Source organism: Hippoglossus stenolepis, chromosome 20 (genome assembly GCF_022539355.2).
Source record: "Hippoglossus stenolepis isolate QCI-W04-F060 chromosome 20, HSTE1.2, whole genome shotgun sequence".
Lineage (NCBI taxonomy): Eukaryota > Metazoa > Chordata > Actinopteri > Pleuronectiformes > Pleuronectidae > Hippoglossus > Hippoglossus stenolepis.
Window position 1 is genome coordinate 11,178,855 of NC_061502.1, and position 25,162 is coordinate 11,204,016.

Below are 25,162 nucleotides of genomic sequence, written 5' to 3' on the forward strand. Positions count from 1 at the left end.
AACAGCTCTCCTGCATTAACACACAACTGAGGCACACACCGTCCTCCTCTGACAGACAACAGCACCTTTACTTCATCTTTACACCACTGGACCACATCTGCACACATCTGCACACATCTGGACACACACACTCACACACAAGCTGTCACTCACTCTCGTGCTTGGAAGTTCCCCATGTGTGCCGCGGGACTCCCGGGCTCTTGATGATCGCTCTGCCGGCGGATTTCAGCGCGTCCATCCCGAGGTGTGTCTCCGGTCTCCGGCAGGTGGATTCCAGAACCTCCTCCCCGGTGAGTCTCCTCCGGACCACGAAGGCTCAGGCGGAGCTCGACGGCGTCAAATGCGCCAAAGAGGAGGAAGCAGGAGGTGAAGAAGAAGGAGGAAGAGGAGGAGGAGGAAGCAGTGATACAAGTTATCAGCCTGTGTCTCTACCCACTGGTGACAGGGGGGGGCGTGTCCTCACTACCTCACCGACCTGTGACGTGTCCTCGATACTTATCACGATGAATATCAACGTGATCATTTATTATAAGTTTACAAAGCTCGTTTTGACGCAGATCAAATATGAGTCATACTGTTTGCACCATGAATGAAATGCCTTATTGATAATCTGATCACAGTACTGACTGACTTCTGCTGCCTGCAGTTTGTGTTGTAGGTTTTAACTTATTGTAATGCATTGTGCCTGCCTGACTACAACAAGTTATTTTATTTTGATTTCAGGTTGCCATTTTCAAAACTGGCCAGTTGATTAATGAGCCTGTTAAAGGTTCAGTGTGTCGAATTTAGTGACATTTAGTGGTGAAGTTGCACGTTGCAGCTGAACACCTCTCACCTCACCCTCCCCTTCCAAACATGAAAGAGAACCTGTGGTCACCTTCAGTTGTCATAAAAACTCAAAGGTGTTTAGTTTGTCCACTCTCGGCTACTGTAAAAAAACATGGCTGCCTCCAAAGAGAGGACACGCTCCCAATGTAAATATCAATTATTTAAATATAAATGGCCCATTCTTGATCCCTTTCAACTAAATATTACACATTGAACCTTTAAATAAACAAATGAATGAAATGAAATGAAATGCATAATTATTGCATAGTCATGATATTCTTGTATTGGCCAGCCCTCATGGGAAATATTTGATTATGAGGCTGCAACAAATGGTTGTTTTTCCACTCACAATTAAGATTAAGATTACTTAATTGATTAGTCAAATATTGAGCTAGAAGAAAGAATAATTTGTAGAAATGTCTTGTTTTGTCTATCGAACAGTTTACACAAAAATATTCATATCTACCTAATGTACAATAAATTCAGCAAATACTCACATGTTAGATGCAGGAAGCAGCAAGTATTTGGCCTTTTTTGCTTGACTAAACAACATATTGCCACCTAAAATAATATATTGATATCTATTGGACTTTTGCTGCTATTGATGAAAATTACATTGCAATAATGATTGATATTGCCTTATTGCCCTATGAAGCACCAATCTCCAGCATAGAAACAAATCACTAGATAATTATTGCAGTGTTAATGGACTTACACTCACTAATGAGCTGATGGTTAATGAGCTTACAGTTGAACTGTTTGTCTTCGGATTCTCTCTGGATAATTGAACTGTGGTTGATCAGCAGCTTTTATTATCCCCTTGTAATGTGTTATAATATTTCTACCAATCATCATGTGTCTTTTCATTTCATGACAGGTTTCATCTGGTCATTTCATCCCATCTTTACCAGTTTTCCATGTTGGGGATCTAAAACAAATATAAACCATAAAACATGGCAAATTTCAAACTAATGCATTAGTCTTTTTCGATTTATTGCATGTTAGCCCCCTCTATTGGATGCAATTGGTTATTACAACTTTGAATAGACTCATTTTCACTTGTAAATAGACAATAAAATATCAGTTAAAAATTAGTTTTTTTAACAAAATAAACTATAAATAAAGAAAACAAAGACCAGTAAAGACGAAGGCTTGGTGTGACAGATGGTTAACAACTTGCAGCCTCCTCTTTCCAGTTTGGAACTGGTGACTTCTGGTGCATTGTGTGCACTCCGACTGTAAAGCTGTACACCCCCCCACCCAAAAGGCATTTCGTCTGCATGTGTTGTATCAGATAACTGTGAACCCTCCAACTCCACTTGAACTTTGAATAAAGAGAAATAAATTTCTGACACATACAAAACATTGCATTTTTTTTTTGTCCTTCATGGTGAAATCTTTATTTCTTATTCTCTCCACAACCCAGCACAGGTTAACATGTCACATCTGAGCTCCTCTCTCACATGTATTTCACACTCAGGAAGCTAAGCAGTGCACGTATAGTCACGTATTTCTCACAAGTCCTCTAGAAGGGGTTATTACAGTTCGGCCTGAGGTGGCATGCTGCTGTTGAAACTTTTGGTGCTCCGTGAATATTTGAGAGGGTCTTCAGTTTGTATTTAATGTCCTCAGCAGTGCACACTACTGCAGCTACACTAACTGCTGTGTGTGTCAGTGTGTGTGTGTGTGTGTGTGTGTGTGTGTGTGTGTGTATGTGTTGTTGTCCTGGATACGCAGCGAGCATTCATGCGGCTATTTTTAAAAGTTGAGAGTCTTCAGAGTGCTGTGTTGCTGCCACGTTGTTACTAATGCGCGTATCTGCATTAGAATGAGCATTTTTAAAACTAACGCAATTTCTCCCTCTTCAGTTTGGAAGGAAAAAGCCTCTTAAAGGCTAAAAGCTGAGCTATAACAATGCACTGAAGTGATATTGCCTCTCATCTGCTTCTGTAAAAGATCTGTGATAAATATTTGTAGTTATGATTATAAATCTGCCACAATGTCACAGGGCCTCTTTGAATCCAGGCTTGAACGGTTTCCGAATGTCATTTTCAGCCCGACTCCTTTCACACGCGAGGAATCAAACAGCGCAGCATGCGTCGCCCAATTCAGCTGTGAACACTGCGTCCTATAATTCTGGAGATATTCCTTAAGGTAGTAAAAATCATCTCAGTGTCTTGCAGCATGGCTGAGGAAGAGATCGGTTGTTTATCTCCCCCATAAAACAAATCATGCTTGTGAGGGTTTCTGTATTTTGTAAAGGACAAAAAGGGGGAGGAAGGAGGTGAGGTCACCGACAGAAGTGTAAGAGTACAGCCAGACAAAGAGAGGGCTTCATGAAATTGATTTATAATAGACGGGGGAGTAAGGTGGTCTCTACTCAGAAAGAAACAGAGAGAAAATAAAAAAACAGACTGATCTAATTGGCTATCATGCTCTCAGTCACTTCTGTTTTACATTCCCTGATGGGTGCTATCCTGTCTGCAATACAGTTTGTCCCCCCTCCTCCAGTTTTAATGTCGTAATCTCATGCTATTTGTCTCTCTCACACACACACACACACACAAACACACACACACACACACACACACACACACACACACACACACACACACACACACACACACACACACACACACACACACACACACACACACACACACACACACACACACAGTCTCATCTTTCTCATTTGCTCTCTCTAAAACCCACGTCTTCCTTTAAGAGGACGGCGCTAGAAGGCATCTGGTGGACGGGGCCCGTCTTGGAAGCAGGAGGGGGCCTTGGCCAGCGATTTTCAGGTCAGTCCAGCGACGCGTCAGCACATGGTTTCGTTTGTGTCCATTTAAACCTGAATAAAATCTTCAACCAAGTACAAAGCCTGCACTGGAGGACCTCACACACCATCTATTTCAAAGACTGGTGTCCCTCCTGCGGCTGCTCCCCCTCCTGGTTTCTCCCGTCCCTCCTGCTCTTCTCCTCTCCCTCGTCTCCCCTCTCGCCTTTCTTCCAGTTCTGAGGCACACAAGAAGTCCTGGGACTGCGACTGCGAGTGTCCCAGGGACTCCACTGACAAGCTTCGGCTGGACAGGATGCTACTTAGGCTGGACTGGCGGGCGCCTCTGGGATGGGTCTCGATTTCTACCCGAACCTCAATATTGGTTCCTTCCCTGGAGGGACAACAGAAATAGATGGGGTATCAGGTGTGAAGCTGCAAGGTGCTGCACTAAACTAGACCATGCAAAGGGCTCCTCAGTGATAAAAGACAAATACTGGTGTTACTTTAGAAGAAAATTCAAAGATTACTAAAATAAAGACGTTAAAAACAGTCCAGAGGAAACAGTTACCTCAGAGGAAGTGCTTGTGTGTCCTCGACTTCACTATCAGGCACAATGACCACCTCGCAGTCCGACGGGCTGTCCTGCTGGGTATATTCATGGCGTTTTGTGGCTTCATCCAATCTCACATAGCTATCTAGCTCTGGGGGCGTGGTGCTCGTACTCGGGAGGACGCCCACTTCCTGTATACTGACTCTAACTTCCTCGACGCTGGTGTCGCCGAGCGCCGGGTTGTTCTGACCCGTCCAGTGGTCGCTGACTACATGAGAGAATAGAAGATCTATAAGAGAAGTTGAAACGTCATCAGTTTAGGCCGACAACCGCAACTCTGTAATTAATTATTTCAGTTTTATTATTATTATTTATTATTAGAATGTGTAAACTTGTATACTCACAGCTGGCTAAGTCCTCCAGTTGGATCTTATGTGTTTCAGGAGCTTCACTCTGCGGTCGACACCAGCCGTTCCTACAGAGCGACATGGGGACGACCCCGTACACATAAGTCAGCATTAGCGGCACACCCACACCTGCAGGAAAACAGGAAACAGCAAAGTAAGAGAAACAATTTAAATAAACATTATATATGATTATAGCCATTTCTCTACAGTTGTGCCAAACTATCTTTTAATAACACACAAATAATTATTTTAAAAAGTACTGCTGCTGTTGAGTATTGCCACATTGAGGACTTTTAAAAACTTTCAAAAGTTCAAAAATATTGAAACCAATAATTCCCATAATGCAACTTTGCGCAAATGTCTAGTATTAAAACCCAATCCATCCAATGTGATTGAATGATTCATGGCAGAATACTCGTCATGAATAGTAAATACATTTTTGGTATAAGCGGCTTTATGTTTTATAGCCTGTGAAATTAGGGGAGTGAAACATGTTCAGTATATTATTGCAATAACCCGAAAAAAACACAAGAGGGAGCCCTTCCTTCTTCACAATGGACTGGACTGAAGTGCAAAACTAGGGTCCAAGCTTTTAAATACATTCTAATTGAATTGAAGTCAATTCGATGTTTCTTTATTGATATATTTTAAGTATTTATTTTAAAGATTTTCTTAATCGATGGCATATCTGTTTTATATCACTTGTTATTTTATTTCAGGGAACCTTCATTATTCCCTTAAAATGTTATCTATGTTTTGAAGCGTCTTCTGTTCTTCTGTTTCCATTCCATTTCCTGGTTATACATGATTATACATCAGTGCAAAGACAAGTTTCTCTCTACTCTATGTCACTAAAGTCCTTTCAACGCAGGTCCAAACTCAACGAGCAGCAGCCCCCTGTGTGTTGTGTGATTATGCAACCTGTGATTGAGGGAGGAATTCAGGAACACAAAGCAGAGTGCCAACCAAACAAAGAGACATCATTAACCCAGCGGGAACACTGGGGCGCTATTGACTCAGCGACAGGGTGAAACCAGGACGAGAGGACGAGGCTGTCGGCCAAACTGATCACAGAGAGTGGAAGGAACATGAGAAACTGTGTGTGTGTGTGTGTGTGTGTGTTTGTGTGCACGTTGTCAAGAGAGGGACAAGACAGGGAGCTGCGACTGAAATATGAGAAACCAAATAACAGTTGTAGAGCGGTGAGAGCGCAAAACAGACGGCAGCGATAAAGTGAAGCCAGAGTGAAAAATGAAACTCAAGGGGCATAGAGACAGTACGGGGGATACAGAGGGTTAGGAGGGGAGGGTGAAGAGAGCCGTATGACTAAATGCATGTGTGTGTGTGAGTGTGTGAGTCAATGGAAGGTCCGCCAGTGTGAGGTACCGAGATGGTTGTGACACTGCAGATGGAAGCTGAGAAGCTGATAACGCCTTAAGGATGTCTGTCACATCTGTGAACTTTACCTACAGTAGAGAGAGGCACGAGTCATCCAAATACTACTTTAAGTGTGTGTGTCTGTGTGTGTGCTCTTAAAGTTTGGGTCATAATAAGCCTGGATACATGTTCAGATGTGTATAACCTATGATTTATTAAAGGAATATTCTGACATTTTCAGACATCAGCATGTTAATCAGTGAGGTCTAGAGGTGCTGGTATGGCAGCCACTCTCTGTGCAAAGCTAAGTAACTTTAACATGAGCCATTATAAGAGTTAGAGTGAGCGGGTCAGACGAGTGGTACTTGGGTAAACCATGCAGGAGGCAGGACAGCGGAAATCATTGTCACCATTCGTTGTCACTCATTTACGTTGCGGTTGTGTTTCCATTGTTCGGCTTTTGTAGTTGTGTTGTGGCTTTTGCACTTGTGGTTTCCGTTAATGCGCCTGTGTAAGATGCCTCAGCCACTGCATCAGCGTGCTGGACAGGAGGTGGTTGTGTTGCAGTTTGCCTCTTACCCACAGTGACAGCTGCTATAACTGGCGACACAAAGACTGACATCATCACCCCACTTGCCACAGTCAAGTAGTGCTTGCTTCCTGAGATATTGTTTTTCTTACAGCGACCATGGACCTGGAAGGTAACAAATAAATCATTAATGAAATTATTCCTGTCATTTATACATGTCTACCCAAAAAAAAGCATGCATGAGAGAAAAGGAGAACAGCCTGCACAGGTCAGCACAGGTCAGCACAGGTCAGCAGGGCCATATGGAAATATTTTGCAGTGTAGTTGTGCAAACTCAGCCAGTTCCTCTTTTCAAACCAGTATTTTCCCCATGATCATTGAAAGTTTCGTACCTTTCGGCCCATGTAGATCGGTATGCCCACAATGATGACTGGGATGGCGATGCCCGCTATAAGGGAGATGACCACCGGTGCTCCGAGCAACATGCCCACCTGCCACAGAACCTTGCGGGTTTGTGACCATGGCTTCTTCCCCCAAAATGTACATCCTGAGGGACTGTGATACACACGGAGGGGGGTCAGATTTATTATCATGCAAACAGTTCAGGGTGGGCGCTCGTGTCAAGTCTGTCTGTTGGACTGTCCACCACTATTGGATGGATGGCTATGAAGTTTTGAAAAGACATTTGTTCCCCAGAGGATGAATCCCAATGACTTCGATGATGCCCTGATTTTTCCTGTACAAGAATGAAATGGTTGGTCTTGTGGGAAATCTATTGAAAATCAGACAAATGTCCTTAAAATTTGCAAAAGATATTCAAGGTTCCCAGAGGATGAATTCTCATAACCTTGATTATGACCTTTACTTTTTCACCCAGAAACACTATCAGGACTATATTTCATTTCCCCTGTACTGTGGGTTTTGGAAGCTGCAAAATTAATTAGCCAATGTTAGCATGCTAATAGGTACATAATGGTGAATCTGGTCATTTCCTGCTAACACCAGCATGTTAGCATTATCACTGTGAGCATGTTAACATGCTGATGTTAGCATTTAGCTCAAAGCATCGCTGTGCCTGGATGTGCCTGGCCTCGACTCTTCTTGCCATCACCTCATTGACACAAGTTGTTGGTGTCATTCAAACTTCATACGCATCCATACACATAGATACAATCATGTTTATGCTATGACCACAAAAGCATCATCATAATTTAGGCTCAAAAGTGTCAAAAGTGTAAAAAGTCAAAGCAGCACATCGTATTTGGGATATTTTAGTATTTCATTCCCGGATAGTGGGAGGAAGTAGAGACGCATCATCCATCTCTGTGCACAGTCCATAATTTCCACCATGTCATCATCATGTAGGTCGTGACCTCTCACAGCTTCAATTAACTCCGACACACACATAAAACACTTCTGAATGATTTTTTTTTTTTAAAGATACAAATGAAATAAATGTGGGCTCGTGACAGCATGACGACATTAGCAGGCTGTATAATTGCTGCAATTGCATCATTAACCAAAGTGAATGATCCCATCTGCATTTATCATTTAACCTTTCTGAATGACACTCATTTAGAGAAGAGAGAAATGGAAGAGAAGTAGAGAGAGGCTTGTTTACGTCTGTTAAGCAGAGGCAGATATTCTGTGGACTGATGTGACTAAAGGTAAAATAACTGTCGACTTAAATGTTACATTAATCTCCTACCAGCCCGTGGTGTCGTGCTGTAATTCTCATTGCTGACTAATGCTGTTTGGTCTTAATCGAGCAGCAATTAAGGAACCGCAGTGACAACATGAGGAACACAGCACCTCAGGGCGACGCCACTCTGGGGTGGCATTATGGCGAGATGATTTAGTCGTACACTGAACTTGCAGATTTGCGGTGACATGATAAAAGCTTCGCCCTTCTGCAGCAGGATCGCTGTTATTTATAGCGTGAAAGACGGAGAGGGGTGAGGAGAGAGAAGAGGAGGGTGAGGGGGCATGGACGGGAGAGTTAGGAGAGAAAGTGTGAAAAGAAGGCGACTCAGGAACAGAGAACACCCGAGACATGGAAAAAAAAATCAATACGTGAAAAAATATCATGCACCTCTGCACCTTACAGTGTAGATAAAGATGGACGACGTGACAGCTCCCCAAAAGTGAAGCCAATAAATCATCTTGATTGCCCCTCTCTAGTGCTCCTCCATGTTGGTGGATAGGACATGAACCAAATTAAAAGCTCAAAGTAAAAAAAAATTGTCAGAAAGAAGTGGAGACACATCGTCCATCTTTATATAGACTCTTATTCTACATCCTTCATATGCTGTAGTTCTAAAATGGACCTCGGACAGTAGAGAGTTATATTCTGCCGCACTGGAGATCTGGAGACACACAGGTCAGCAGTGACTCCCTCCAGGAGGAGCTCAGACAAAAGGTTGCAAGTGGTGCAGCCTTAAAAACACTGACATAACGTGTGAGCCTTCCTGACCTGACAAGTATTTATCTCTGGCTTAACACCTATAGATGAAATAGAGGGTATACTAATTTAATGATTGTAGTGATGAAGTTTTCGTTCTTTAGGATCAAATTGAATCTTACAAAGGCCAAAGTTGCACTTGTGCCAACGATTTTTTTCCACCTCATGCTGTTGAGAAGGATCAAATTCTGCTGCTCTTTCTCTTGCACTTTTTGTGCAGTGCTTCTACTATATAGGTCACAAAGATAGTTCACTATAGAATGTGAATTCATTTAGATTATAAATGAGCTTTTTATATAATCTTTTGGTCTAAAATCTTGAAAAAAGCCCAAATTGGCCAATAGTCCAAAACATCAGAGTTAAATTACAGCTTGAGAGTTTAATATGTGCATTTGTTTGTGCATGTTTCTTGTGTATTCATGAGCCGACTGCGAAGAGGACACCTGAGGTAGTGCACGTCGGTGATCTCCTGCATACACAGCCAGCAGAACTGACAGGCACACACAGTGCAGTTCATACGGTTACAGCTGCCATCATTGGTCTTCATGATGTAGGCACCACAGCGAGGGCACGGTTTGATCTCCTCCGCATCTGAAGCGACAGAGTGAACACGGAACAGGTTCAACACACACCCTGCAATATTCATTCATGTTAAAGGGAGAGCTCGACACTTTCAGGAAATCCTCTTTTAGCTTGAAGCAGTAAGATTGTGGAGTCTCCAAAAGCTGGAGCCAAGAATCGTTTAGGGGTCATTTTACACAGGATACGACATGTTTATTAATGTGCGCTAGATGTGCCGGTGGGTGGATTTCGTTACAGTTGGACCGAGCCAACCTCGCCGATTCCCTGGCTACAAGATATGTGAGACTGCGACAAGGCTGCTGGTCGTACCTCCTCCAGGTTCTTCATTGAAGACGTACAGTGTGGAGGCATCGTTGCCACCTGAGGTGTGGCGGGCTCGCTGCCGCCGGGCCTGGTCGCACGTCTGGTTGGGATGCCACAGCTGGCGACAGTGGTAGCAGAACTCCGTGTCACATCCCTCGCGGCCGCAGCTCAGCTTGGGACACTCCGCGCAGCCGTAAGCTATCACTGCATAGCTGAAGGGGAGAGAGAGAGAGAGAGATGGCAGAGTGGATATGGTTGATATGATAATTGTGCTCATGAAGGACACATCCGCAGAAATTGTGTAGGTTTCAGTCCAGGTCTTCTCCCTTTTCCCGCCCTGTTACCGCACCATGTTCCAGATGTGACTCACAGATGATGCAGTTTCATTTTAATGTCACAGCTTTGCTTGGCTGACTTGAATATATCGAACAAAAGACAATGATTCTCAAATCTATTTCTTTCCTTGTATTGTTTTGCTGTTTACTCTGGTGATTCACACTGAATTGCTCATTAACATTTTTGCTTGTTGGTTCAGTGACAGCTTCAACTAACTGTGGGACTGTTTCCCACAGTTCAACACAGGAGCTAGAATAATTCCATCTCCAGATCTTGAGCAGCCATGACGATGATAACAAGGAGCTTCATGCCTGTGGACCGAATCTGAGGGGATATCAACATAAATTTTGACGTACAAAAAAATCATGTGGTACGGCTCTGATGTGAAGTGTTTCATCTCCAGCGTTGTAGAGTTTTCAGGTTTATCTGAAAAGGACAACGGCTCAGACAAAATGAAGGCCACACACATACGAGGATAATCAGTCGGCTTCTCAGGGTTCCGTATTTCCATTTGAAATGTCTGACTCTCGACTCTAACACTTTTGGCTGAACAAAGCCGATCTTATCAGCTCTAACATTCAGTTTCCAAAGATACCAACAACAACTGGCAAGATGTTAAAAGACATTATGATAAACAGGGGTAATACCAGACAAGGAACACTGAACACCCCTTCTAGTGTCAACCTCTGCATATGCATGATTCTGCACATCAGTGAAGTAACAAGAAGTGCTGTGGATTGGTTTTTCATTTACATATCGTGCACATGGATGCACAGGCTAGCACGAGCACATGTTACACAACACACATCCCCCACCCCCCCCCCCCACCCAATGTGTTTCAGGCTATACTGTTGAGTGACAGTTTGAAAGAAACATGCAGTCGCAGCGCCATAGCAACAGGCAGGAAACAGGCATAGTGTTAGTCAATTTAATTTGGACGTAAACAAAACAAGTCTGAAAAAATAGTGAATGGTTTCAACATGTTTTCTGGAGCTCAAGAATAAACACAATGTATTTTGGTGGAATTTAAATGTGCTTTTTTACAATATTCTTTATTTTCATTCGGATCCAACAAGTACCCCGAAGATGCAACTGCATAATTTTAACAAGGGCCATCATATTATGGCTCTATGCAGATTGAAGCTAGATTTTTTTTAAATATAAAACATATATATTTATCTATAAAAAATATACAGCATAATATACAAATTTATTGTCAAGTTAAGTTTCCTCAAACATCAAACTGCAAAAACATTGGACAGAAGTTCTGTTATTTAACATGGACACAGAAAGGTTTTAGGCAGCTGGACCCGTGCAGCAGATTCTCTGTCTTGCATGACCAACTCCTCACTGCTTCCCATTAGAAAGCTCTTGCCCTGCAGCAGCATCACATATGCAGCATACAAAACCCCGACAAATGTGTTCGCACAGACTCACAAGTGCACAAAACCCCACATTTTGCTACACTTTCTCAGAACCAAGATAATCTCCAGCTAAGCTTCTGTCCCTAAGACCTCGAGGAATGTCTGTATGTCGGGAACATGGGAGACAAAACCCCGCAAATGTGAACTTATAGTTTACATAACAGGTCAAAAGCTTCAAAAGCTGCTTCCTGTGGGAACCTTTGGTCATTTAAAATCTAAAACACCACATCAGCAACCTGTACTTTAAGAATATGTCAAAACTAAAATTGTGGGATTCTTTTTTGTTCGGTTTGTCACCTCAGAAACTCGATCTCTTGTTTCTGTGTGTTACATTTAATTCAGCGCAGCATCAGACAGATTGGTGTATTGATCTCTGCTCCACTCGTACTGTACATGATGACAGGGCTGTGAGCACTGACAGCTGGGGAGACAGACCGTATACCACTGGGTCCTGAACCCTGGTGCATGCATACGTGCTCCTCCTGAACACAAATATCCACTGAACACACACACACACACACACACACACACACACACACACACACACACACACACACACACACACACACACACACACACACACACACACACACACACACACACACACACACACACACACATTGTGATTTCCCATCAGCAGCCCTATCCCATTACCCATCTATGAGCATTTGGGTGATGCAGTTATGGATCAGCGTCATTATGAGCAGAGAAAAGAAGAGAGTTAACTCTGAGCATGGTTGTTGCAATGCATTGTGGTCTATTGAGGCTGCTGTCTCTAACTATTCCACAGTGGATTTCTCTCTGTTTGATTTATGATTATTTCTTAGATCGATTCTGAAATGAAATCCCAGTGTGGCTGCACTTTAAATACGCGAGGTGATGTTATCCACATTTCAGCCAGTTCTCCTCAGGGAGAAGGCAAATTGTAAAGTGATCCTTGCCGGGCAGAAAGCAAAGAATTACTTTCAAAGTTCTGATGGAATAAACCGATTAAAAGGTGAATTTTTAAACATGTATATGATTTAAACAAATAAAAATACAGAAGATTTAGACAGATTCTTTGAAAGGCCTGGCTCATCCTTAACAACCAGACTGTTCTGTTCCAACATCTGCAAAAAATATACTGGTAGCATCAAACTTTGAGCCGCCTCACAGTGATTATACAAATCTGCATTCACTTGATGTCAGTGCAGCTTTTAAACATCCAATCAATCATCTTGACATTGAAAAAACTGTTCCCAGTAGTTTTTGTATGTTGTGCAGCCTGTGGTGAGATGACAGGGTTTTTGAAAAGTGCTGTCATGCTGTAGCGTTGGATTAGGGGTAGTTGTTTTAGAAAGTAATTACAGTGCAGGGAATCACACCACTGCATTTGTTGCTCCAAATTTATTTTTCGCATATATCTAGTTTAAACAAAGAGAAGCTATTGTTTCTTTTCATTTTCTATCCCCTTCCTTATTAGGGTATCACCAATCTAGGATATCAAAGTAGTTATGTCCTGAAGTGACTCTTTATCGTTTTTAATGAATGTGACATTTAAAGGTTCAGTGTGTAGAATTTAGTGACATCTAGTGGTGAAGGTGCATGTTGCAGCTGAAGACCCCTCACCTCACCCTCCCCCTTCAAACATGAAAGAGAACCTGTAGTGGCCTTCGGTTGTCATAAAAACTAGTTTTTTCCAGTCTGGACTACTGTTAAAAACATGGCGGCCTCCGTGAGGAAACTGTTGATCTGGTCCTGAATCTAAAAGTTGCAGGGCCGTGTTTCTCACCTGCAGTCAGGTGCAGGGCACCAGCGTGTGTCTGGATCAGCAGCTAGAAAACGCCTCAGCTGGTACTCCTCAAACCGCTCCAGCAACGCCTGGTCATCCAGGATGGAGCGCACGTCCAGCGGCGCCAGCGTCTCGGGGCACTGCGGGCACGCGATGCCCACCCGGCTCTCCGATATCTCGATGCGCAGGTACTGGCGGAGGCAGTCGGAGCACGCCCGGTGGGAGCAGGAGCTGAGTCGCGGGAAGTGGCAACGCGGTTGACTGAGCAGGCACAGCGGGCACTCCTCCAGATGTTCATCCAATAGCTGCTCCTGGCTGGAGGAGGAGAGGGACAGGACGCCGGTGGAGCCCCTGCTGTCCCCGCACGCACATTCGGCCGTGGCGGCGGCCTCCTCACCCGCCTCAGCTGCTGCTGATGCACCTCCTTCTTCTCCTCTTTCGGCACCAGAAACTCTTGATTCTCCAGCCTCGTCTGCTGCGACACTGAGGTCCTGTGAAGAGTTACAGAACTGCTGATTCATCACAACCACTCAGGTGCATTGAAAAAAAAGTCCTCACACACATGGTTAAAGTGAAATCTCACAAATATGTGAGATTTCAAATATTTTCTTTTAAAAGTTAAGTGGAGCATCCTCCCACTTCTAGTAAAAATCTGTTCGGGCGAGTGTGTGTCGGTAAATAGTCTCTTTGGTCCACTTTGTTTCTTGGCAACATAATTCCTAGAAATTACCAATTAATTAAATAAACACACTAATGGATTTGGGCTGTAGCAGCGTGGGAGAGGGAGGAAGCAGAAGGTAATACATCTAAAGTTAATGATTTGCAGCCTCTCGTCAGATCAGTTCTGGTTTCGTTCAGGTTTTATTCATTTTTAAGAACCAACAGCACACATCTAAAAGTCTGGAAAAACAACCCACTAAAACATTATTTACCTTAACGTCATCAACAACAATGAATGTAAATCTGGCTAAATGTATATGGAGTTAGATCCATAAAAAATATGCGTAAAAGCAGTTGCATTACTACTGCTACTTACTCCTTATGTAATATTATGAGTATTTGCCATCAGGACCCCAAGGCTCTGGAGCTCATTGCCTGAGGACATTAGACTTGCCAGCACTTAACCTGTTTTTAAATCACAGCTTAAAACACATTTTATTGTCTTGTTTGTGTTTTATATTTTCCAAAAAACCTTTTATAACCTTGTTTAGATAAGTGTTATAGAAATAAGATTTTATTATTTTATCAGTTATTACACTTTGGTCTTTGAGCTGTATGTTTTAAAGTGGGAAGACAAAGACGCCTCCTCACCTGCTCTGGGTGCTCGCTGGGCGTCAGGGTGATGGCCACCTCCTCTTTGGGCCACGCTTCCACGGGCCTCTCGGGCCTCGGCTCCGATTTGGGCTTTCTGCTGAAGAAGTTCAGGAAGCTCAGTGGCCCCGTCTGCTGCTTGGGCCTCTTCATGGTCTGGGACTGGAGCGGGAGAAGCAGCCGAGGAGGGCAGGCAAACGACCATGAGCGGGATACAACCGTGTGTGTGTGCGTGTGTGTGCGTGTGTGTGTGTGCAATGTGTGTGTGTGAGAGAGAGAGGGAGAAAGAGTAAGCACAAGTGTGTGTGTGTGTGTGTGGGAGGGTGAGCACAGGGAGCTCTCACGACTCTTGGAACTGGGCGTGTGCTCTGCTGTGCGAGGGAGGAAGAGCGGGAGGGATGGTGAGGGAGACGACGGGGAGGAGGTAATCCCCGCCCGAGGGGAACATCGCTGATTTGGAGCCCGTCCGAGTTCTGGTCATGTGGTTCACTTTGTCTCCTCGGTGTCCTTTCTGTCCTCCACCTCCCCTGCAGTTCCCTCGTCTGAGCTACGAGGCCTGAACTGGCCGACTCTCCTTCATCATGTCGGGCGTCTTCTTCACTGGTCGCAGTCCCTCACTCTAGAAACACAGATGCAAAGATGACAGTGAATTACAAATAGATGTGAATATGCACAGTGCTCTCTAAAGGCACATTGTCATTATATCAAAGTCTTTTGCTCCACAAGGTTCCTACACAGTGAGTGGAGCTGCTAAATGCTTCAGAGGAAAAGTGATAATTACTGTGCAATAATCAACTTTCAGTAGGAAGATTTATATTGTGTTATACTTGCACAAAATGTTGTTCAAATGACTCCGAGCAGATATAATCAAAGTTGTACTGGGGGATTTCCCTGAAATGGCTGCGGGAGTTCGTCGGCATGATCATGATTCAATCGAAAAATCAATTCTTTGGTGGCAGAAAGCCAAGGATGCTGTCATCTCGCTTGTGATGACATCATCGCATTTCCTTTCATATGGTAAAAAAAAAATTGTGTTGATGACGCACTGCGGTGCCAGAGAGAGGCCGGAGAGGAGCAGGGAAGAACGGGCATATCTCAAAAACTAAATGTGCTGGATTTATTTCATCAAGATCAATGAATTTATTATTTCCTTGGAAAATTGTGAAAATGTTGCAATGTTCAATCTGCCCCCTCATCCTGATCCACACCAACATTTTATGGATTTTCCTGCAACCCATAAAACATCCTTCCACCAAGTTTCCTGGTAATCCGTCCGCTAGTTTATGTGTAGTCTTGCTTAAAAACAAACAAAGAACCAAAAAAAAACAGGGAATGAAAACATAACCTGCTTTGCAAAGATAGAAATTTACACAATTCAAATAACTTCCAAAATATTTTGTTAATGTTTATACATTTTGTTTTGGATAAATATGTTTTACGTGTTTATTCAGCCAATTTTTTTATTTTACATAATTTCTGTAATTACATCATTTATGGGTATCTGACTTACCTAACCTTTGATCTTAGGTTGTACAGAAATTAGAGGTATGAAGCATTTGAACAGCAAGGAAAATTAATGATGTAAAAACTGGCCCACCAGCAGATTTCACAGGGTTAAGGGGTCACAATCCAAAATGGGGTTTGGGAAAAACTGCACTAGACCACCTGCTGTTTTTGAAAATTTAAAATTAATGAAGAATAAGCTGATTAACAGAAGAGAAAAAGAGAGAAAAAAAACTCTTTGCTGCACAGCATTAACAGATAATGTTTTCAAATATCTTGTTTTGTATGGTTTTACTTTTTCAGAACTGCTTCTTTCATCAAATTTCGCAATAGAATGACAAAATAAAAATCAATATTTAGTTGAAACTGTGCAAATTACTTACTTTAACATATTTTAACATCGTTGCAGGCAGACATTTCTTCATGTTAAGGGGTTCGGGACTGAGAATCTAAACCATATTGTGCTGCTCAACATTAATTCCACAGCCATAATTCATCATGCAACTCACCACCGCTTATTTTATTGCTCTCCTTTGAACTTCGCTTCTCTTTTGAACATTTTCCATGTCGAGGAACCTCTGTGTGAACCCCGTGTGCATGAATGTAAATGTCGTCTATGAACTTCATCTCTCATGGCTGCAAATTCACAGCCACATTATTCAGAGCATCCAGCAGGAAAAGACAGAGCGCTCGATCTGCGCTGTGATGTTTCATTCATCGCGTCTCCGTCGTTAGCAAACTATTCATTTTTAATCGATGCAAAACTGCTCCACTGAAATACAAGCTTTGCATCTAAATAGTGGATTCAGTCTCTTCGAGGGTTTTACTTGTAAACAGAGGATTTAGGCCTGACAGCACATGGCATTTACTCAAAGGGAACAAGTCCCAGGAACCCATTTAAAAATTTGACCTTTCAATGATAATGCAAAAATAGCAATTTCACCAAAAAGAGCTACATCTTTTCACCCACACTCTCTCTCCTATATGAAACCCTCAGCGAGTCGTCTAATGTTATAATAAAATACAAATTGTGAGGTTTGAGTCGCCTCCCCTTTCGCACAGACTCAGACATGAGCGGTGAGGTCACAGCCTTGAAGCACAAAGAGCAGATGGATGAGAGCGTTGTGACCGGTCCGACACAAAGAATCGGGAGAGATGACGGGTGAGGGCGAGGGTGAGGGCCGGGGTGAGGAGGGGCGGTGATGGACAGCACAGACAACACATTCTGTCTCCATTAGGCAGCCGTGAGCTTTCGTAATCAGGCCCAGAGAGCTCGGAGAGCATGAGACGATTCGGCCGCAGACCAATTAAAATAGCCATCTCCATATCCACGCCGAGCAGGAAATCCGACGAGACGAAAAATGATAGGATTATAAATCACAATGTATTTTAAGATGGAAAGCAGAATCGTATTTTTCTAATTGTGTGATTACAGGAAAAGTCAAATTCAAAGATTTCGGAGCGAGTGTGTGTTTCAGAAGAGAATCTGGATTTATGTAACACTGCAGTGTCGAACCTTCTTTCATGCACAGAGACAGAGAGTTGGCGTCGTATTTATATTCCGGTCTGTGGACATGTTCGAATTGACATGAATAGCAGGCTCCTCTTGCAGCAGCAGCACATCATTATATGCATATGGTAATTTAAGAGTAAAGAAAACCCCTTTGAGAAGTTGGCACCATAAACTGATGATTTAACGATTTGAGTTTCTTTCTGTCAGTAATTTAGCTGAGATATTGTCCAATACACCCTAACATAACAATATGGCTGCAAGAGAGCAACAGCTGTTATTATCTTGTGTTTGTATGTTTTAGGTTGATTTATTGTTTATGTTTTTTCTAAAACTGACTTGACATTTGAGCAAGATACGATCTCTTTTCCTTTTTCAAGTCCCAAATGATTAAATCAGAAAACGGATGGAAATTTAGACACAATAAACAAGGTGGAAAAAATAGATTCAAAAGCTTGTTGCCAATACAAAATTGTCTGGTCTCCATCTACTAAAAATAATACGAACGGGCTGGTTTTAAGCTTTTCTGTTTCACGAAGGCGGAAAACACAGACGTTACAATGGCAAAGTTGCAGCAGCAACAGTGTCCATACAACTCTTTCAAAGTGTTTACTCACAATAAAAATCTACTTCAAGACCAAACAGAGATGAAACCAATGTGATTCCAGCTCTTTAAAGTCCCCTCTCTTTGAGAAGTCTTTCCATTTCTGGGTGACCATTCCACAACCTGACCATTATGGTTCCAATCATTGCAGAGTTCAGATGTATTTGTACAAAAGGTCCAGCGGCAAATCTTTCTCAACATGTAATTTGGGACAACAGAGGTCAAAGCTTCTCATGGAAAATTGGATTTGCTTAGAAAAGCTGTAAGAATAAAGTCATATATACAGTAACTGGAATCACCGCCTTGCCAGTCAGTCATGTTTCAATCACAATCTCTCCTTCTCTACCTTTTCCAGAACATTATTATGTCACAGGTGAACTTCACTGAATCCATTAAGACAATTGTCCAAAAATCATAATATAATAAGCACATTATTTCTTCATTTATGGCCAAAATCATGTTTTGAGACATCAGTGTTACCTTGACCTTGACTTTTGACCTTTGACCAGCAGAATCTAACGCTTTTATTTTTGAGTCCAACTGCATGTTTATAACAAATTTAAAGAAATTCACAGATGGTGTTCCTGATATATTTCTAAAGGTCAAAAACATGCTGACCACAAATGAACATTTGTACCATATTTGAAGAAATTCTCTACAGGTGTTCCTGAGATATCATGAATGGGACGGATTATAACAAAAAAGCAAACATACTGCAGCATCAGTTTGAAAGGTTTCAGTTCTCCCACCACATTTTTTCACCAAACACTGTTTTTCTGCATTTTCTACAGCCTTGAGTAACCGTTACTCTTGTATTTTTCATCCCAGTTGTGCATCCGCTTGAGTTTCCCCAACATCCATGTTCCCTGGTGACTGACTTTCTTATCTCAAGCGCAGGATCCAAAGCACCAACCTCTTTGTTCCGTGATGAACACATCGTGGGGCTGCTGTTTATTTATAGGAATCATTCCCACTTGTGAAAACATCACATAACACACACATAACACATATAAGAGTTCCGTTCGCATGCCATGAACATAGTGTCAATATATGGTGTAATAAATATACACGCTCAGGCACACACACACACACACACACACACACAGAAGGAGCACTGTGTGTCTAAACTACAGCTCAGTGTGCTCGAGGCAGAGCTTATCACTCGGCACTAAAGACAGATAGCCGAGTAATTACCACAACACAATTTGCTGCCTAAAGACTGAAGATAAGTTGACACCGTGAGGTAAGAAGTTTTTCATCAAAAAGTTCAGAATTAAAGGGACGCTTTAAAAAAAACTCACTTCTCACAACACAAGAAAAAAGCTGCTCATATGAAATCAGATCTTACAGAACATTATATCAACAGCGTATAAAACTTCCAAATGATACAAAAATCGTACACACAGAAAAATAAATAATGAGGGACCTTGAGTTAATAACAAGTTCAGCTTTTACTAGAATCGCAATTTATTTTTACTCAAATATTTCACACAATCATTTTTTATGAAAAATGGACATAGTGAACTAAAAGCAAAACTACATCTATACTCTAACCTACATTATATAACCATAAGCATTGCATTTCTCGGCTAAATATCAGCATTTAAATCAATTTTTGTCGTGTTTTGATGACAAAGGACAAAATGTGAGCCGACTGTCTGATTTCACTCCGGTGTAGCTGCTCAGACTTGGGCCGGTTTGGGCTGAGAATCGGCTCCATTCAGCTACTGCGCTATTACTTCATGAATACTGCACTGTGGTCCCTAGAATAAACCAAAGTATTCTCACAGGTCCCTTTGAGATGGCCTGTAAAATCCACCAAAGTAAGACCGATGCTGGACAGAGCACTTTTGACTACATGACTCAACTTTTTCTTCCATTCATCACACATCCTGTTCTTTGACTCGGATTGTCTTGTTGAAAATCTTTGCAGGGCAGGCGTACACCGTTATAGATCGTCCATCCATCAAAAACCACGAGTTGCACACACAGACACATCATCCGCACACACAGGCACCCAGATGCACATATAGGACACAGTTGAATTACAGTGTGTGCCTGCACAAGGCAGAAGAAACGTCTGGATAACGAGATGCTATTTATCTTCTATGTTCAGTGGCTATGAGACAAACACAGTGAGAGTTACTGTTTGCAGTAGAAATGTATAGTCACAGGCAAATCTTGTAATTAGAAGGCTGTTGTGGGACATCAAGAGTCAAAATGTTTAGTGATGACCTCATTTTAATGTCTTTAACGTCACTGAACCAACAAAACTTCAGTCATCACAAAGACAAGAGTGTGGACAACCTCCATCAAACTTCTCTGTTGAGTTTCTCATTGTAGCTCCCAAATATTGAGGAGATGCAACACAGTATCATATTAGTTTCAAAATTGACTTGACAAAATAATCATTAGCTTCAATAAAGTGTTACGACAACATGAGCTTTCCAATGTTTTTTATGATGCTGTTAGCCCTCGATTTAAAGAGCAAACTGGGGTTAACCTGGGTTAAGAAAGTAAATTATATTAAATACTACAAAGGAATACACAGAATAAAGAAAATGGTGCAATTTAAATGAGATTAAGTTCAACCAGTGCCACCAACATCTCTGATCACTGAATTTAAACCCAAGAATTTCATGCCCCAAAAAAAGCATCCAAGCTAATCGATGAACACATATTGAAACACACTCTTGTATCTAAGTCTTAATAGTATTTTGAAATCACTAAGTTACGCAAACTTAACGACCTTTTTCTTTCTAATGTATCTAAAGACGAGACAGTGGGGAGAGAGAGAGAGAGAGAGAAAGGTCCTAACGTCCCTCACAAAGCTCAGGGGACCATGGTTAACAACAGCAACAGGGATGGATACAGATGCTGCTCGGAAAGAGAGAGAGAGAGAGAGAAAGGGCACGTCTCCAGTTCACAGCTTAGTGGTTTTCTTTTCTCTTGAATGATTATGTTGATGTGTGTGTGTGTGTGTGTGTGTGTGTGTGTGTGTGTGTGTGTGTGTGTGTGTGTGTGTGTGTGTGTGTGTGTGTGTGTGTGTGTGTGTGTGTGTGTACAGTATAACGTAAAATGCTCCTCAGGCCAAAGATGCACTTAAAGATTTGACCTCCCCTCTGTACACTACAGGCGCTCCTTTGATGTTTTATACTTCACTTCACTTTCTCGGCCACGGAGAACAAGCAAACCGATAAAAAAAACAGCTTTTACAGGAATTCAAATTCTTAAAGGCGTCTCGAGGGATTAGCTGAGAATTAGAGGACAAACACAAAATATGTCCTAGAACTTTCTTTCTGGGACACAAAACTAAAATCGCCCTCCATGCAGGTGGAAGTCCAAACTGAAATATGTGATTCAATGACTGAATAATTGTGATAAAACTGTAAATATACGTCGAGTTAGGCTTCATATTTTTTGTGGAGGATTTAACAGTTCTCCAGCAGGGATCATTTGCTCTGAAGTTGACCTCTGAATTTAGAATCTCTCGAGCTCATACCTCAGCCAAGGCCCAAGGTCGCCTAAAATTTTAAACAAGCCTTATGAGATAATAAAACTACATTCTCAGCTATACGTTGATGGTAGTTACAGGTTTATAGCTCTATATTATATATGTATATATATTTGTTAGCATACAGCAGCTGAAAAAACCCTACACCCCAATGAAATCCCATTTAAATCCACTAGATCCAGGTTTGTATTATGATCAGCAGAATCATCAATAGCTGATTTTTCTAAATCAAGATTCACACAATTTTATGTTTTTTAAATGTCCGTTTTCACAATGTTACAGAAAGTAAAATAAAAATGTCTTGGGGCCGCCATCGGATCCGAATCCGCACCAAAATGCCATGGGTTCTTTCCTGACCTTTACCACATCCTTCTACAAAGTCTAGTGGTAATCGGTCCAGTAGTATTTGCATAATCCTGCGAACTAACAAACAATAATGAATCGATATGGTTTTATCATTATCAAATCTTTCATTCAGAGCAGTTAGGAGGGATGGTAGAATATATTTTATATTCATTGCCAAACTCAGGATTATTTCACCAAAATGGCTGTTTGACTTTGTAACCACCTCCTGCACATCACAGCTGCTTTTATAGCAAACAAGGAAAGTAATGGCAGCCCTTCCCATGTGCTATCCACTACAACAGGCTCCAGCCACATGTCTAAGTCTTAATTCACAGCAGCAAACCCCTCATTTTTAATTCATCCAGAGAAGCGATCTGTTGGCCGACAGCAACGCTCGACATCATTGCACAATATGAAGAGGATTTGGCTGCAGCCTTGTTTTCTTACTCTCCGACATGATTCAGCATCACACAGATTTAGGTTTGGCGAGAGAAGCAGCACAAACACGTGCACAGATCTGCATTACAGGTAAAAAAGTTTTAAGAGCAGGAGTTTAAAGGGGACATCCCACCCAAATGGTAGCTTATACTCACTGTATTCGGTGGTAAAACTCCTAATGGTTAGTTGTACTGTTTCAATCTTTAATTAAAGTAGTTAACGTGGTGATTTGGTTGACGCCGGAACAGAAGAGCTGCTGGTGCTCAGCCCATAGCAAGCAAACCGTTAGCGTCTATTGACACTAAATTGCATGTGTTTACCAAACGCTGATGTTTGGTTCTAAATCTCAGAGATTTGGGGTCGAAGTCTGGACCATAATATATCGATATGCACATTTGATTTAATCATTCAAGGATTCATTTAAACTTGCATTAAAAGAAAGTTTTCAGAAAAAAACTAAAATCTTCTATCGCAAGTTAAAGCCTTCCTTCTTCATTGACATGATGTTATATGGTGCTGTATTATTATTTCTATTTATAATACATATATTACTAGAGAATAAAACTTGGTGAAATAACTTTAGTTTGAGTATCAGTACTTTTTAAACGATAATACTGATAACTGTGGTAACTTTGGTCACTATAACCATGATACAAAATGTTCACACAACAACTAGAAAACAAACAACAGATGAACTTTGAGGGAGCGACGGCCGACCGTGGCACCTGACCTGCACAGACGGTTGTTTCTGTGTCACGAGAATATGAGATTAACTCAATCTGACCCCTTCATCCAAGTATGAATCAGATGCAAATGAGCTGCCACGAAATGAAGTTTTACAAACCGAGCTTTTTGTTGCATTTCTTACAAATCTGGATGTGATCCTGTGAATCTCAGCTGCTTCAAGGTATTTCTACAGCCTCTCACAAATGATGCATGTTGGATCCTGTGGAATGGCCCTCCGCTGGATGACAGATGAAATATCAATGACAGAGGGGATTATTACACAACAAGCATCTGCCTCAAACCAGCCTCCCGTTCCTCGGAAATGCCAAAATGGGGAAAAACCTCGCCATGTTGCGCCTGTACGATCACTGTCATCAAAAAGACAATTGGTTTTCAGTCAGTTCTCGTGTGTTGAGCTCTGTTCCTCGGTGGAGGGAGACCTGATGTTACACCATATTAAATATCCGTTGGCTGGACACAAGCCCACATCAGCAATGCGGGTTTCAGAGGCATGAGAGTGACCTCAGCCCCCCCCACACACACACACACACACACACACACACACACACACACACACAATGCAATACTTTGCATTGATTCCCATTCTTTGTGTACAGCCGAACCAGACCCTTATCCCTACTCTTGACAGTGATCAATCACTGTCTGACCTTAACCTAACCCCAATTCACATTTTACCTCTAACCTTAACCAGGGTCTCAGAAAATAGGTTTTACCTGATTAGGACCAGACACTGTTCTATATGAGGTCTACTGGTCCTCATAAGGTCAGTGTTTATGCTTGAAAAGGTCCTTAAGAGGTAACAAAACACACACACACTAACACACACACTAACACACACACACACACTCCTGTGCTCTGTAGCATCCCTGACCAAAAATACTCTCTTTCTGCACCATGTGCTGCTCAACACTGTTTCTTAGTGACCTCTGGCAGCCCCCCCCTACACTTCATACTGTTGAATAAGGACAATATAAGAGATTAGATGTGGTTTCCTTACAGTGCAGTGTATAGGTGTAAAATTCAATAGCAGTGCTACAAGTCTTTTTGATTCTCGTGTAAATCATTCATTCTTACTTTTTAACCTTGCAAAAAAAATAGATATATTTTATTATTCCACCAAATAAACCACATGCAGGCCTGAGGTGCACATAATGTGGACGCAATTGGGAATTCAAATGACGTTGAATGTGTTATTAAGCCAGACATATCCCACACTCGTTTAATTATGTATAGAATGACAGATTTCCCACATGCATTTTTAAAGGCAGGTCTGATCAGGGCATCAGTGCCGCTATCGCAGGGAGTGGCATGTTTAACAGCCTCCGTGTTCGCGTTACCCTGCATGTATCTATCTCTCACCTCCTTGGACACGAGGCATGGCAGCGCTACGTGCGTCTAAAATGCGCATCTGAGAGTCTGCACCGGGCCACGGGCGCGCGACAAAAAACACGCTATAATTGCACATTACGTAAACGGTGTCTTACCTCTGCTGTGCGCGGCGGCGCCTTGTCTCTGCAGCGTAGAGATCAACAACTGGCTCCTCCCCTCCAGGACCGAACGGTGGCACGGCAATCTTCCTCCAAAAGCCTCCTCTTGTGTCCTCCTCTTCCTCGTTTCCTCTCTCCACCGCCGCACCGACGGCAACTGGGCGACCGATGGAGGCTGCAGAGAGGGAGGGTGTGATGGTGGAGTCCGGGCCCGGTGCAGAGAAGGAGACCCCCGCGGTGCAGGAGAGAGAGAGTCCCCCCCCCCACTGTGCAGCAGCAGCAGCAGACTGAGGGAGAGAGAGAGAGGGGAGGGAGGGAGAGAGGGGAGGCACACTGCAGTGACATGAACCAATGGG

At 42.4% G+C, this 25,162-nt stretch overlaps 2 protein-coding genes across 4 annotated transcripts in view; both read right to left on the reverse strand.

The window, feature by feature from the left end:
* si:dkey-71h2.2 (low density lipoprotein receptor adapter protein 1) overlaps positions 1 to 449 on the reverse strand; it is a 62,005-nt gene extending 61,556 nt beyond the window's left edge. For 2 of the 3 annotated variants that reach the window (XM_035144147.2, XM_035144146.2), the window contains exon 1: positions 154 to 449. In XM_035144147.2, coding sequence (XP_035000038.1) covers positions 154 to 238 — 85 coding nt within the window. In that variant the 5' untranslated portion in view covers positions 239 to 449. The remainder of the gene's footprint in view (positions 1 to 153) is intronic. The other variant, XM_035144145.2, reaches the window with a different exon arrangement.
* A 1,750-nt stretch (positions 450 to 2,199) lies between these two features.
* si:ch211-278j3.3 (E3 ubiquitin-protein ligase RNF19B) lies at positions 2,200 to 25,096 on the reverse strand. Its single transcript, XM_035144144.2, has 10 exons — positions 24,804 to 25,096; positions 14,659 to 15,277; positions 13,348 to 13,838; positions 9,823 to 10,028; positions 9,375 to 9,522; positions 6,863 to 7,025; positions 6,521 to 6,635; positions 4,562 to 4,693; positions 4,176 to 4,446; positions 2,200 to 3,998 (listed from the first exon to the last, which is right to left on the reverse strand). The coding sequence occupies exons 2-10, from the start codon at positions 14,809 to 14,811 to the stop codon at positions 3,725 to 3,727; spliced, it is 1,953 nt and encodes a 650-aa protein (XP_035000035.1). The 5' UTR covers positions 14,812 to 15,277; positions 24,804 to 25,096; the 3' UTR covers positions 2,200 to 3,724.
* Positions 25,097 to 25,162: the final 66 nt, after the last annotated feature.